Raw genomic sequence first — 16,475 nt, forward strand, 5'->3', positions numbered from 1 at the left:
AGCACATCAGTCCTGTGGGAATTTTATAATATTTTTTCTTATAAACTTCTAATTAAACCTGGGTGATTTCTAGAAGAGATAAATTGACCCATCTTTCAGCATCATCTTTCTTCCTTGGTAGGAAATATCAGGTCTAAGTCCTACTGATTTGTACAGAAAAGATTCTTCAGTTTCTTCCAGAGTAAGAATGTTTAGTTGGATTTGGATTTCTTATAAATGTAGTTTAGAGGGAAGAAGAGTCAAACCATTTGTGCAGCAGATGCATAAAAATGTTTCAGAAGTGAAGAAACAAACATTTTAGATTTGTACAGTTTGACATCAGGCAAACTGAAAGTGAGGTTTTTTGATTTGCACAAGGACAGTGTTTGTTGTCACCCTCTAATATTGTGCACTCGCTATTTCCAACAAATTATTGATCACATCACTTTACATGGGCAGCATGAGAAGGGGAAGAGGTCTGTCTTTAAGGGATGCATATAAATTGAACCATTTTTTTTACAAATACAATAAATCGCTGGTTATAATGATGAAAAAGATCTCCTGGAATGGAGATTCCTTGCAGAACAGGAAATGACCTTACTCAAGGAGACAGAAGCTGAATTGAACAGGGGTTCAGTAGGGGTCAATTCTTTGGGGCTTTATCTCAGCCTAGAGGCATTTGACTCTTCTGGCAACTTGTGGTGGGAGATGGAAGGCTCCTGTAGGATTCTGCCATGTGAACACAAGAGGTTAAATATGAAAGAACATGAAGCTATCGGGACTCAGAAGGTATTTGATTAAGTCCACATACAAAATGCTTCTTAAGTTAGGAGTCTGAAAACCATCCCACCTCTAGCCTTGGAGATCTAGAGGCCGGATAGAAAGAGATCTAGAGCATTTCTAAGGATGGTAAATTTAAATGTGTTCATATATCTGTATCTCTGCTCCTCCCTGTAGAGTATGTTGTGCATAATGAACTGTTTTAAACAGTAAGTAGAAGAAGAACACTTTCACTGTGAAAATTTTATATTTCTATATTTCATTGGCCAATATTATTTCATCATTGTTATTGTATCAACAATTCCACTTATCATCCTGTGGTATCACCTATTTGCAATACAGTGATCAGACTAGGTACAACGCCAGTTTAATCACCTGAGAACTGAAGCAGAAATTACATATAACCTCAGGTGTGACCTAGAAGCTCAGGTTAACTGTGGGAAAATATTGCCAATAACAAGATGAGTAAGAAGTTTACAGTTCTTAGTAATGTTTCTTATGCAATAGACAGTGCCTAATTAAGGTCTCCCGTCTCTTTGCACTTTATCTCACCTCATGACATTTGTATGGCAGCATTTTATAATAGAATAACAGTAAAGATAAAAATTCGAGTATTTTGATTTTATTTATAGCTGTGAGAACTTACTTTACAATTTATCATTCGGCCCAGGAATTCAGTTATCTTAAAAGGAAACTAAATTTTTCAATGACAAGTACCAGTTATGACTAAAAACTCAGCATTACCACCAATAAATCTAATCTACATGCATTAAAGAGAAAAATTTTCCTGACAGTTTTTTATGACTTTCTCCCATTGTAATATTTCATCTGTTTTGATATATGCATATAATCAAAATAAAGAAGTAACTGTGATATCTCTGTTTTGTGACATAGTACCTGTCATTCTTAAAGATTGCTGCCATGAACGATGCATTTATGTACCATATAATAAATATTTTTTTTAAACAATGGGTAATATTTAATTTGTTATCCAGAAACACAAAGCATTCTATAGATCTTTTACAAAAGAACAGTGAATTGCTTTAAAGATGGATATGATGAAAGGAAAAACAAGGCTTTGGCTTTGAAAGGTAATTCATCTGCTTCTAAAGAATATTCTACATGTCTGTAAAGAAAAAGGTTGAAGGTAGTTCCCTGCAAGTAAGCAATAGCTATCAGGTTGCACTAGGCAAAACTCACACACTACCTTCACACCCTTGACCTTCTAGACACATTTGTAGATAATGTTGATTCTTCTGACAGCAGACACAAATCCTCACAGTTCTGTGGGAAGATATTTCAGTTCTGCATTGAAACTATATTTTCTGTAGCATTAAGTTGATCATTTTTGTAAGACAGAAATTTTGAGTTATACAGCAGTATAATGCATGTTATAGCCTACGCTTTGCAAAATATAGCCATGGTCTTATAATGCTCATACTAAGATAAGTTTCTTCTGTATGGCAGTTGGAGAATGATCTAATCTGGGCGTAATCATTGATGTTTGGCAGCAAAGCAGCAGCAGCTTAAATTAAACTGCCAGAGTCAAATACTCTGAAAGGCAGTTTCTGGGTCCAAACTTTCAAGATCTAGATGTTGCTGAAAAAGAGAGAGGCAGACAGATTGAGGAGATGAAACAAAGACACACACGAGAAGCAGCTTCCTAGAACAATGCATTTGTTTGTTTGTTTCTGAAAATATCTACTGGAAATGTGATGTGAGAATATATATAAATAGAACTTTTTGCCTTTGTATGAGTCCTGGTCTGAATATACATTGATATTAGGCTGGATTTATGGAAATACCAATGCTTCCCTTTCTCCTTAGATATTTGTAATATTTGAAAGGTTAGTTTAGTGTTTGTTTACCATCATCTCATTCTACATTTTCAGTACATGCCCTTTCAGTCTGGGTTCAGGCACAGTGAAAAAAAGTAATAAAATGTGCATTTTGTAAAATACATAAAATGTTATGTCCTGACCACACTTCAGGAAAAAATGCAAGCTTTATGTAAAGCCATGCATTCTTTCAGCATGTATAATGTTCTGTGATACAGCTTAGGCAGAAAAGAAGGGAAGGAAGCATGGGAGTATTTGCCTAGGTTTGCACTGTCTCCTTTGTGCTATCACCTTTCTGCGTTGATTGCCCTGTGTTTATCTGTAACTGGAAGCAGATGTTAGGCAACACAGTGGAAACTCTCCCAGAAGCAGCTTGACTTACCTGTGTACAGGTACACTGCCCCCACACCCCTTCCACACGCTGCTAGAATATGGCAGCATGTCTTGGGGTCCAGTTCTGTCATCTCCCTGGCATGACACCCTCTCCATGGGAGAGTGTGGTTGGTAAGGCATGGCTTTGGTTCAACAGACCTCATGAATATCTAGTGAAGGCTGAAGGAGAGGAAGGGAAAACAGAAGGGATATTTCTTCATGCATGAACAGAATGTTTTTAAACAAATTCATCTTGCTCATTTTAAAAGCCATAAATTTTTATTGCTACCCAGAGATATACCTATTTGCTACTTCCATTAAGGAGGCTGTATCTGTAGAAGTGTTGATAAAACAGTATGCTGTTACCTCAATATTTTCTTCTCACATTCAAAGTTAAATGTCATCTGGATGTTACTGACAGAATGTTCTGTCTCTTGCTACAAGAAGCTGAGAATGTTATGAGAAGACCAACTCTTGTCCTGAGACAAAGACGAAAAAAGCAGGAAAGGTTAAGAGAAACCACTTCTCCCACAACACTCTGAAGAAGTCCCCCCAAATTCTTGTGACAACAACCCCATTTGGCTATGAAAAATCCCCAGATAGTCTCTATTATTTAATCCATCTGACTGGGAAGTCAGGCAGCTGATAGCCAGAATAAATCAGGAACAATCTGTTCGTGGATTATTCAAGACCCTGAACAAAGGAGGGTATCCAAAGGTTCTTGGAGACCTGGAATTGCATGCCAGTCTCCCTTTCTTGTCTAGCAAATGTTTCTGTCATGTGAGATCTATGCCTAACCAGGCAATAATTTGATGACTGTACCAATTAGACATAGAACAGTTTTTTCTTGGATATAAATTTTCACTAATTACAATGAGTCATCATCACTAAACGCTTTGGGGCTTGCATGCAATATTTTTCTCTCTCCAAATTTCAGTACTATGTTGGAGAGATTGTCACAAAAGTATTTTCCAGATGTCCCCGAAAATAGGAGTTAAAAGACTGTGGCAGTTTAATACAGACATTTCTAACTTCTGGAGTCACTCACTCCTAAAGATGATTGGATATAGATTGACTGGGACCATGGATGCTGAGGATTCTTGCCTGGTGCCAAGCCTGCTTTCCTGAAAGTTTCCTGTCTTTTATTACAAGACAGGAGAAGCCTATCTTGTAATAAAAGACAGTCAGGGTAGTTGCATGATTTTTCTTAGCTGTGATTTCACACTGTATTAACACCAACTTGAGACGTTGCTTGTTTGACCAATGCCAGAGATTTCATGATATTAAGTTTGGGAAGTGGAAGGATGAAGCTGGAGGTGAACGGAGGGGCTGTTGTGGCGTGTGTAGGAGTTACTCCTTGGAGTCTTTACATCTTGGCAGACTGGCAGATACAGACCTCTCAGAGGTACATCAATGGGATGCAATGGAGGACTCAGAAAGGACTGGGAGGTTTTGAATCTTCATATAAATATTTCAACTAATGCCGAAATTGCTCTGAGACCAAAAGAAGTTGAACAGAGCTGAAGAAATTAATTATTCAGACTAACTTGGCAGACACAGACATTCACTACAGCAGAGATGGAAGTTTAGCATTTGAAGATCATTTTATTACTTTTTCTTTGCTCCCAGAAAAATACTCTAGCACCTTTAGAAATAGAAAGTGCTTTAATAGTTCAAACTCACCTAAAAAGCAGTAAAGAATATTTCAGGTATAATATCTAAAGTTTTTCTAAAATGCATTTTTTCTTTCAAAAAAGCCTAGTAGAAATATACAGCCTTGAAAATTCATTATTCCTCTTCTTTGTCAACTTGACCTCCTATCCTCAACTTTGAGAATGGAAGATACAGTCCTAATAGTGTAAACCCTTTTTAAAACTTCATAAATCAAGGCAAAGAAATTCATGTGGAACTTTACACTAGTGACTCATGTTTCAACACAAGCATACTGTCATAAAACGTATCAGTAGGATACGCTTTATACTTTTAACTTTATACTTTTTTTGGTAAAATGTCAACATGAACAACTTTTTTTTCTGTTTGCCCAGAACTAGAGGCAGAGGAGTGGTGCAAACATCTTTGCATGGAGTGTCTAGGAGCCAGGCTCAATGATATAAGTCTTGGGGAACCAGATTTGCTTGCTGCTGGAGTTCAGAGAGAACAAAATGGTAAGTAACTTTGTATTTGCTCCTAGATCAGTTCTTAGGTGATGTCCCATGTTATCTTTGCTTTTGTTTGTTGTCGTGGGGACTTTTGCTATTATCTAGAAGCACATCATTAGTAACTAAACATTTGGATGTGTTTTTGAAGCTTAATCCTGTTTATTTCTACAAATAAGGATAAATAAATTTCATGCCAAATAGCATATGTAGAATGAATTCATGTCTTCATAGTGATCTCATTTTCCTGTCATGGGAAATAATGACCATGACCCTTCTGGTTCTGGAAATTATGGCCTCTGTGCAGAGGACTAAAACAGCAGCTCTTGTTCTGCAGCCTTTTAAAGACAATGATGAACATATTAACACCAATTTGGACTGCAAAACACATATTTGCTTTAAATTCACACCTGTCTTGAATATTGAAGACAGGATCATCTAAATGTTATCAAATATGGGTGAAAAGGGCAATGACAGATGCTAGTCAGCACTAAACCTGAGTTTTAAATCTTCATCTAAGGGCTATTTGGATTAGACACATGCACAGGAAGAATGCTAGTGGGTGGAATATGCAATAACAAAAGAAAATCTGTGATTATCCTGTCATTTAATTCCTATTAATGAATACGAGGGCAACACAAATGTGCTCATTTATTCCTCCCTAAATTACAGCTCTCAATGATTATTACTGTCTTGATGCTTTTATAAGATGCAATAGCTTTCAACAAAGTAATAACACACACTGCCTCAATGGTCATAAAACATCAAGCCAACTATCATTATAAACAAAATTACAGAATTAAATTATAGAATGAATGACATTATATTGATTATATTGTATTAATTTCTCTGAACCTAATAGCATATAGCACAAAATATACAGAAATCTTTAAGGAATTTTGGTCAAAAAACAGATACGTTGAAATATATAAGTTATATATAAGAAGTTCAAATATTTGTAAAATTATTTGCCTGCTATGAGACACAGAATTCAATTTGTAGTCTGAAACTACTTAACAAAGGGAGAGCTACTAATGTTGTAGGAAAGTGATAATGATCAGACACCACTCAAAGCATCCCATCTGCTGTATGTTCATAGGCTATAGGTATAAAACTCAATGTGTACTATTGAAGAGAGAACTTATGTGAGCAGGGGGAGCTCCTTCAGAAATGTGATAGGAAATAAATCGAGCCAAAAGCCTGTGATGTGAGCAGAAAAATATCATGAAATTCCTCAAACTCTTCATGCAGTACATTCATGTACCATCCAGCAGCTTTTGGACATAGATGGAAAATATTACATTTTATCATGTTCTTGAAAGAGATCCAGTTACACACACGTGACCTCCAGGCAACATAGATTAGGTCTGTTGTATGAACTAGTCTTGATTCAATTGCCTTAGTCTAGAAATTAATTGCAGTGCTACCAACCAGCATATATGAACATAATTAGCATCTTTATTGTTCTAAGTAAATAAATGAAAGGAAACAAAGAGGCAAAGCATGTATTTGTTGTACAAATCACATGAATAATAATGCATGGAGGGTATCATTAGCTGTATTCTTTTAAAACAAGTGACTGAATACATAAAATCCAATATTTGACAATCATGCTCTACTAAATCATTAGTTACAGTATCTCAGACAAATAATTCTGACACCTATCCGCATCCTTCCCTCATCCCCTTGATGCACAACTTTGCATTTTAATAAGCATGCTTAATATTCAAAGTTGTCTTGTTCAGAAGCAAAGCAAATTCTGTTTTGTCTTTTAATCAACTTGGAAGGAGGGAAAAGTACAGAGATTCTTACTATTGGTATGAAATCTGCCATTTTGTTGATTTATCTGGCTGTAAGAACCTGCAGTTGCAATCAAATTTCTGTAGCAGATTCCTTTAGTAAAATTGGTTGAGTGGAACCATGTCTTCAGTTTATACTTGTTATCTTATTCTGCAAACCTGGTGGTATCATTCCCCATATGACAGTGGTATTGAAAAGGTGAGTAGTTGTAGGGTGGAATCATCTGGTGGGCTATAAAAAATTCAAATTTTTAGTTTATTTTCTGAAACATTTTCCCCATATTATAGCTCTTACGCACATGTTATCAAACATTGTTGTTCAAAAGATACCTAAAAACATTTTAAAAGTTTACTTTTTTGTTGACCTGAAACTGAAAGGCTAAAGTTAATTTTCGAATTGGAAATTCATGAAAAGTGGCTATGTGTATGAAGCATCTAAAATTTTGCTCATTGTGAAAGTGGCAGTTGTGTCACTCTCTGAATAATTTTTTTGTGTGTGTGTTAAATAAAAACTGTACACTGGTATAGTACCTTTGAATGTCATTATTTTGAAATATATTGCAAGTATGTCAACTTCAGAGAATTCTTCTTGAGTTAGTCAATTTATTAATGTTTATTTGAAACAGAGATGTGAGAATACAGTTTGTAAAACCTGTAATACAACCTCAAAGCCTCAGCATCTAGTTTCATGAAAGTTCTGTTGCCTGAACCATACAAGGGCTTTCTTTCAAGTCACTGAACAAAAGATGTCTCTTGATATCTGAGCAAGACCACAGTTTGTAATAAACATTATAATGTCAATGGTTTTTCAATTTTAGATAAATTTATTTTTTTACACTTTTAAAAGCTAAGAGAAATTGAATAATGGTGTTATATTGTTGATATCTCCGTGATACAAGTGTTAATACCATTAATCCCACAACAACAGATGTATTAACCATTAACTGTATCTCATTCCACTGAGTTTTTTTAAATGGTTACTTTACCCTAAAGAGTTTCTGAAATGTTTAAAATTTAATAAAGATACTTCCTTGGTCATAGAAGAACTAGCCTAATAAGGTGGGATTTTCATGAGCTGCTTTGCGTTTTCCAGGCAATAGTATTTTAATATGCAATGTTCATCTGTTCAACTACTTGCCCATTCATGTCCTTAAAGGACATTTGCATGGTGTAAAGGTATTCATTGAATGGATCGGGTAAATTGGCTCTCTCTTGAAAAAAACAGACAACAACTTTCTGTTCTGTAAGTTTGTGGTTTAGTTTTTGTATGTGACCACTGAGGGCGCTACCCTCAGTTTGCAACATTAGAAATAATTTTCTTAATTGTTATTGTATATGCCCTGGGACCATTAAAACTGCTACATCCTGCTTATATTTTTTATACTCAAGGAATCACATTTCAGAAAATACTTGGCAAGGAAAATATATGTTTTCTATCATTTGTTTAATACCTCTTTTTATTACATCTGAGCCTGTTTATTGTCCCGCTCTCACTCTTGTGGTTCTCCTGAGATGAACTTTAGATTTCAGAAGGGAAGACACCTGATTCTCTGTGATAGGAATGCAACAATATGATTTGCAAAAAAACATATTTTTTATAGTTCTGGGTTGTTCAGTAAGTGCCAGTGAGATCTGTTTTACTTTAGTTGCACTGTTGCTTGACCCTCCAGCACCAAGCAATTCTGCAGTGTTGACAACAAAAAGAGGCAAACTGTAGAGCAGCACTGCTTACAGCAGAGAGCTCTAGCTACTGTATCTTGTAGGAAGTAGAGACAAGACATCTAAGCTATTCTTGTGCAAAGCACATCAGTAACAAAAAGCTTCTTGCTGGATTTTACCTCCGTTATTACTTTCAAGAAGTATTACCATAAGTCTTGCTGTGTAAACTCTGATGCAGAAAATTACCCTGAGGTGGTTTTCTTTTTAAATTTAAGGCTCACAACTAATGGCTGCTTAGTTTGGAATGATAAGCAGCTTCCAATAAAAGTGAGATGTGAAATGAAATTTCTGTTGCTGTCCAACCATCTCTCCTGCAAATCTAAGAGACTAGTTTGTGTTCCTCAGTCCTAAAGCAGCAACCTTGTTTCTGTTTAAACTTCTTTTCACACCAAACACAGTTTCTTAGTGGTTATGTATGTCCATTTGGATTATTTGCTAAAGAATTAAAATACAATATGATAGCAAAATTAGTAAAGGCCTCACCTCCCGATCCTATTCAGATATTTCAGTATAATGGCAGTGAAGCTGTATATGAAATGATAAGACAAATAATAGCACAGAGTTATAACTCCAGGAAAGAAAATCTGGACTGAGTTGGATCTTATAACACTGTTGACTTCTAAGCAATATCCTGTGATACCTACATACACATTTCATAATCCTTAGGTTTCTCAAGCTGCTGCTAAGCAAAGAAATTGTGAATGTAGAGTACTGACTTTGTTTAGGGGAATTGGAAGCTTCCTTTTCAGCTCTCAGTGAATTTGGAAGCATTTCCAATATACTCCAAAATGTAATGACAAAAACAAATGTTTGGGTTTTTTAAAATTTTTATCTTCCCAGGTGACATCATATCTAGAATTTGTCCATGCTCACTGCTTTCATTGTTTTCATTCTCTATAAAAGGAAGCAATTTCTAAGAAGGCATCCAAATGGACAGTGTACAATGACAGACTATATTTACTGTGAAAAAGAAACCAGAATATTCAAGACAATATTGGTTAAAAAAAGTATTAAGTGTAGACTATTGATAAATTCACTCTTTAGGAGCAGGTGCTTCTGTTTTGTGAAGACTCTATTCCTGTCTATTTTGAATACTAAATAATAGCACTAACAAAGCTGAATACTTGTGCTAAATCATGTTCTATTAAACTGTACTTGTAAACGTGATTTAAAACCTGAAGAAAATGGGCAAATGGTAAAATGCAAATTTTTAAACTGAAGACAGGGCCAGATCCATCTTTTGCTGCTACAGCTAGTTTATTGTTACTTATCATGTCTGTGATATCAATATGATGCTTTTCTATTACATGTTTTGGGGGTTTTGATTTTTTTTTTTTAGTTTTACTGCATTATAAAGCTAATTTTGATTTTAAAAGTCTGGAAGAGTTTAAAAGATAATTGTTTTTCTGCTTTTCCTCCCTGTCTAATATTTAAATTATTATTCCATCAAATTATTTCCTTTGTAAGGTTTTTCCTCTTTCATAACTTTGGTTTCACCTTCCTTTTTTTTATTTAAAAACATTCCACAGGAGTACCAGTCTTGCTTCCTGGATTTTAATTGCAAGAAGCTCCTTAATTCTTGTTAGCAAAAATGTAGCTTTTCATAGTGAACAACATCCTCGAATCCTCAGAAGAGGATTATGAGTTATTTCTTTGTGCTACATATTAAGATTACAAAATACAGCCAAAGCATAGAGACTTCATAATTACATTCACAGAGCTGACTTGTTTTAGGGCATTTTCTAGGGTCTGTAGAATCTCTGTAATTTAATACATAAAAGCACTTTGAATGATTTTGATTCGTCTTCTGTTATCCTTAATCCATTTTCATACATTGGATTTGTTTGTTCATTTTTCAAATAAGTGAAACACAGAGAGCTTTATTCAGAAAAGGTGTTTACAGTTTAAATGGCTGATTAATCCAGTAAGACTTCAGATTCTTCTCTACCTTGCTGCTTATCACTGAAAAAATTCAAAATATTTATCTATGGTAACCTTTATACTTTTATCGAGATGCTTATAAACATTTTCATACATTTTTAGTGGAAACAAAGCAGAATATTTATAATCAAAGGAAAAAAATTATTTCTGAAGTCCTAGTTCCTCACCGTGTACAGCAGAAGAGAAACATTCCAGTAAATCTGACATATGAATGAACACAAAATGTTGTGCCTTCAAGACTTAAAGTTCTCTTTCCACCTGAAAATTAGCCACAGGTGGAAGTGTCATAGGTGGAGGAGTTTATTTCATGTGTAAACCGAGTATTTGCTTTTGAAGCCTCTTCTTATTTATATAGGCCCCACGAACCAGACTGTCTCCTTCCATAAGTAATTTTTTACCCATCATTAAAACTGAAATGAAACCAAGCATCTGGATTACAAGATTGCAATGTCATCTGGTCGGTTTTCCAACTGGAATGATTTAGGCAGAGGAATCCAGTGATAAAATGGCAGAACCAGGATCACTGGTTTTCGATGATTTTTCTTCCCCAGTACAGCAGGAAGGCTGAGAGCATTTTGGAGTTGCTGCCAAGTCTCCATCTCAGTCAATATGCTCATTTTAATAAAGACTCTAACGCTCCTATGCCCTGGAAAACATTATTAAATGTTGTATTCTTGCCAAAGCCCAAATGCTAAACACCTTTTCATACACAAAGTGTATGATGAAGCATTGCTCTGCTCATTCAAGGAGATGGGAAAGAGCAGTTACATTGAGTGGAATAATAAGTGTTGCAATATATCAGCATTTTTTTCTCATCCTGGCTCCCCCAGTCCCTTAACTTTGTTCTCACCAGTTTTCGAGGTAGGAGGATAGGGGTGTTGAATGCTGAAGAATTGCACCTGCTCAGTCTCAGTCTTACCTTGTCCAACAATATTACATCTACTTGCTTGGTTTCTTCCATCTCCCTCCTTTCTGGGTCCCTCACTAACTTTTATTTGCTTAGTCTTGTTATCCACTGAACTCTTATTATCTCATCCCACTCATATGCAGATGGTGTCTGAACCACAGAAAAGCTAAATGAGCTATGGAATGTCATTCAGAAGATCTGGTGTCAGAATTCAACTGGGATTCCCAAATCTGGCCTATGAATATTTGTACTTGCCTGGATAAATTTAAGGGCAAAACATACCACTAAAAATTGAATTGACTATCTTACCATTAGCTAATAGATACCTGTTCAAATATTTTCTGAAATGGACAAATTGGACTCTGCATGTTAATTAATAAAATCATTTAATAATATCTACACTTTTCCCTGTCCTCATTTGCCCACTACTCAAAAGTATAGTTTTTGTTCCAAAAGCAAATATATCCATCCCAAATCATCTCCAGCACATATATTTGTACCCTTGGTTTTCTTGCCAATTTGATTACGTTCCAAGGGTGCTACATTTTGCCCTGCAGCTGATGTTCACTTTAATCAGACATACTTCCTTTAATCCATGATATCTCACCTTAGACACTGACCTCCCATGCAAAGTCAGCAAATGTCCCCTGACAGTTTGAGGATACCATATGTCCTGACTACCCTTCATGCAATAATATCCTGAAATACTTCACAGTTGAGCATTTCATGAGTATCCTGGTAACATCTAAACCAAGCTGAAATGTTCTGTGCCTTCAACACAACAGTTTAATGTTTACTTCAGAAAATAATTGTACCTTTTAATTTTATCTGCTGTCAGAGACATTCTGTCAGCGAAAATAGGGAAAGGGAAAGATTTTCATTCTCACATAGTAGCCCCATTCCCCCATAGATACATCGGGTTTTTTCATGTAATGTAAGAGAGAAACAGCTTACATGTCAGTCACCTGCATCTTTCTTTCAAATAGAGCAGGGAAGTAGCAATAATATGAATATTGAAAGGACATATATGTAGAGATATATATAATTCCAGTGCAAGTATACGTTATGTTTTCTTTACTATTCCCTTCCCAATGTGGTCATCAGCCCATATTCCCATGTGTGAGTCTTTCTATTTACTTTAGTAGGCATTACATTAGAACTCTGCCCCATGAACTCCTCTGAGGGTTGGGAGAAATTCTTTTCAGTGACCTCAGCAGCTTCTGCTAATCTATTTGATCTGTGTGTCAGAAGACTTTTACACAATGTTTGGACTTTCACATTTGGGACCTTAATCATAAAATGAAACTTTTAGGGCTGACACACCCATTAGTATGACTAATGAGAACTAGGGCCGGGGAGAAGAGGTTGTGACTGAATGGATCAACTGGGGAGTCATTAATAGGACAAAATTAAATTGACTGAAACAGAACAACATTGGGGATGACAAGTTTACTTATAGCTATGCAGGGCAGCAATTTTTACTGCTCACCCAGCAGTTCCCGGCTTTCACTACTTCCTTAACCAAACTTTTGCTACTTTATTCACACCCACGCACACTCATATACTTCTAAGATATTTACTTGCAATATTTTAATTCTTTTGTCAGACAGCTATATATATCAAATGTCTAAAAAATGGAGACATAATGTCTGTGATATTGAATGTCAAACACAAGGGGAAGCTGCATCTAATTTTGACTATTGCAGTAAATTTCTCTCACTTTAATTTCAATTCCTTCCTAATCTTTATGAGGACGCTGTGAGAAAATTCAGTTCAAATAGTGGATGAAAAGTGTCCTACACCAAACTCTAATTTCTTTTTTGAGTAATTGGAGACAATTTTCCTACAAGTTGCCCCTTTAAAGAGCATTTTCTCAGTATCATTTGTTGAATGAGCATTGCTCATGCTCATACTTTATATTATTCTTGCTTTTTTGTCAACAACCTTTAGGCAGTAACATTGACATTTTGCATTTCTACCCTTTTCAAAGATGAAAGGAAACTGTGACATAAAAGTTGTGAATCAGCTGCACTCTCCCATATTATGCTATTAAGCCTCAATATTGCAGTTCATTTAGAGTTAAAATATAGGCCAGCACTTCCAACTGTAGCACCGGAAATTTGACAGAGCTTTTCACTCTTTGTAAAAGCAATTTACAGAAAGAGAAAATTGCATTTTTATTTAAAATTCTCTTGCTAATAATGTGGTTTACTTCCTTCCATATGAGTTAATCGTCTTTTATATAATATTGGGGGGTTTCTTTTTTTTTTCCTTTTTTGAAGATTTTTTTTTTTGCGTTGCTTATTTTATCACATGCAATTTAGGCACTTCAGAAAATTATTAATGCCCTTGACTCCTACCACAGTAAGTGCACTTTGCAAGGGAAGTGCAGCTGATAGTGATTGATGTCATGACCATACTAATATGTTGTGTTGAATCAGATTTTTCAAGAAAGCAACAGATGATTAAAATTGTTAATTTGACAAATAATAATGTCTTTGGCAAATAAATAGAAACAATGCAAGGAATGTAATTATTAACAAGCTTCAATAAGTAAACCTTCATTTGCAATTTCAAGGACAGTTTTTCTAAGAGGTAATATAAGGTTGTGCATATATATTTTGTCAAGATACATATAGTTCTGTTTTTGAGTGAGGAGTCTCTGTCAGAGTTCATGTTATTGTGAATTTTGATTTGTAAAGGGTCATGGACGTTAATGTGAAGATAAAAGAGGATTTCAGTTAAGATGTTGGAAACGTATGTCCAAGAGGACTATGCAGATCATCTGTGAAAGATATCTCAGTCTGCTGCATCATTTATAATGAAAATTAAATGAAGATGATTTCCCTCTCACTCTTCTCGTTTGCACAAGCAAGACTTTTTCAACATCAGTGGGTCTTCACCTCTGCTAAAAGCTAGAAATTTGGCCTTGATTTCTGAACCATCAAAGCTAAAGATTTTATTTCAATTTTTTTTTGCCAGTATAAAATCTTGCTTTAACTTGTGATGTCTTACCTTGTGTTTTTTTCCAGAACGATTCAATGTATATCTTATGCCTACACCAAATTTAGATATCTATGGGGAATGTACAATGCAGATCACACATGAAAACATATATCTCTGGGACATCCACAATGCCAAGGTCAAGCTGGTCATGTGGCCTCTGAGCTCTTTGAGGAGATACGGACGTGACTCAACGTGGTTCACATTCGAGTCTGGAAGGTAAGAGCTAAGGAGATGGAAAAAGAAGAAGAAATGAGCAGAGTTTTTTGAAAAGCAGTCTAATAAGTTAGATTAGCCTCTCATTATAAAGCAAGACAGAATAATGGCCTCTCCATAAACTTCTGTTTGCTGAACATTGCTTTTTAATATATTCAGCCCAGTCTTTGAAATAAATGTTACTATGTCTTATATTTAAAATGAGCTTAATCTTCCTCTGACTTTTATTTAACTGTATTGAAATGTCATTCTTAAGGTTTATGCGTCTCGCTGTGCTTAAACACTAGTGTGGTATAATTTGAGTACTTTCGATGTAGAAGAAATTAATTCTAAATCATGGAAAAGGTTCATCACACAGTATGAATAGAATAACTTTTACTACAATGGATATTACTCTTTTTGGATGTTCCTGATGACTGATTGCCACCCTAGAATATAATTACAAGCAGGAATACAGAGAACACTGTGAATCCATAAAAGAGCTGGCTCTTTTTTCTGCCTGCAGTTTGCCATTTCCATTCTCGGATCAGTTTTAAATGTCCATGGAGCTCTGTTTTGCTTCTTTTTCATATCTTTTTAATGCATTTCATATCTTGCCATTTAGTTCACTGCCTTTTCTTCATTTCTGTACAAAAATTATTCTGCATTTAACACTCCCTTTGGTGGTGTTTGATCTTGTATTTTATGGTTCTAGACTATTGTTCTTTATGGTTTGGTTTGGGTTTATTATGGTTTGTTATACTCCTTTATGAGAAGCGTGAACTTTCTGAAGCAATCTGTGAAATTACAGGTGTCTCTAAACTCTTGGGTTAGACACATTGTCTTGTTAAAAATCTTTATACACATTTTGATATATTCTTATTCAATATCATTAACAAATATTCACAAAAGCACAGTTTGTGATCAGAAACAAAAACATAGATCAAATGGACCCTAGTGCCTGAGAAGGTAATGTCCAGAATTCCTCTGCAGTTTCTTATAGGTGGGAGTTACCACTTTACAAGTAATTTGTATATCCAGACTGATGTCACTTGACCACTTTGGTGCTCTGTTACTTTTCTGTGATGGCTTCACAATTAAAAATCTTGAAGGCATCATTACTTTTTTTAAATTTGATATTTTTAAAGTGAAAATTAGCAAAGCTAACCCATGTTTCAACTTGATTTCAATGATTAAGCTGAGTGGCTTATTCAAATATACAATTTTAGCAAGAATTAGCATTTCAAGCCTCCTACAGTATTTTAATTCCATTTCAAGCCTCCTACAGTATTTTAATTCCATACGAGTATCTGAACATCATCTGCCCTTGCAGTCCATGGACCATGTGACCTGATGAAAAGTGGATTGTTTGTCTTTGATCTGATTCCTCCCTTTTTACTTGCTTGGGAGTACTTTCTCTATCTGATTTGGAAATGCTAAAAGTAAAAAATAGGGCTCGAGAAACATTAGTACCTTCAATAACATCTGAAGGCTATATAGGGCAACACTAATACTCATTTTAAAATCGGTTGTTGATTTGCTTGAGGTTTTATTTTTATTTTTTAATCAACAAATCATCTTTCTCATCTTTCTGAACACGATTTTCTTTGTGCCCTGATCTGCTAGTACCTTAATACAATAAATTCCTGATGCATGTTGTTTTATCAGACGTGAAACACTCATCCATGTTTTATGCGAATATTATGCAGTCAAAGTGTTGTTGCTTTAATTTTCCCCTAAGGCTTAAATATTAAATGTAGACAATTGCTTTAAAGGAAATATTTTT

General features: G+C 35.2%; 1 protein-coding gene across 1 annotated transcript in view; it reads left to right on the forward strand.

Moving 5' to 3' along the window:
• DOK6 (docking protein 6) overlaps nucleotides 1-16,475 on the forward strand; it is a 242,258-nt gene that overhangs the window by 138,962 nt on the left and 86,821 nt on the right. Inside the window, exons 4-5 of the mRNA XM_032681379.1 lie at nucleotides 5,015-5,134; nucleotides 14,524-14,713. Coding sequence (XP_032537270.1) covers nucleotides 5,015-5,134; nucleotides 14,524-14,713 — 310 coding nt within the window. The remainder of the gene's footprint in view (nucleotides 1-5,014; nucleotides 5,135-14,523; nucleotides 14,714-16,475) is intronic.

The sequence above is a fragment of the Chiroxiphia lanceolata genome, chromosome 1 (assembly GCF_009829145.1).
Source record: "Chiroxiphia lanceolata isolate bChiLan1 chromosome 1, bChiLan1.pri, whole genome shotgun sequence".
In the NCBI taxonomy this organism is placed as follows: domain Eukaryota; kingdom Metazoa; phylum Chordata; class Aves; order Passeriformes; family Pipridae; genus Chiroxiphia; species Chiroxiphia lanceolata.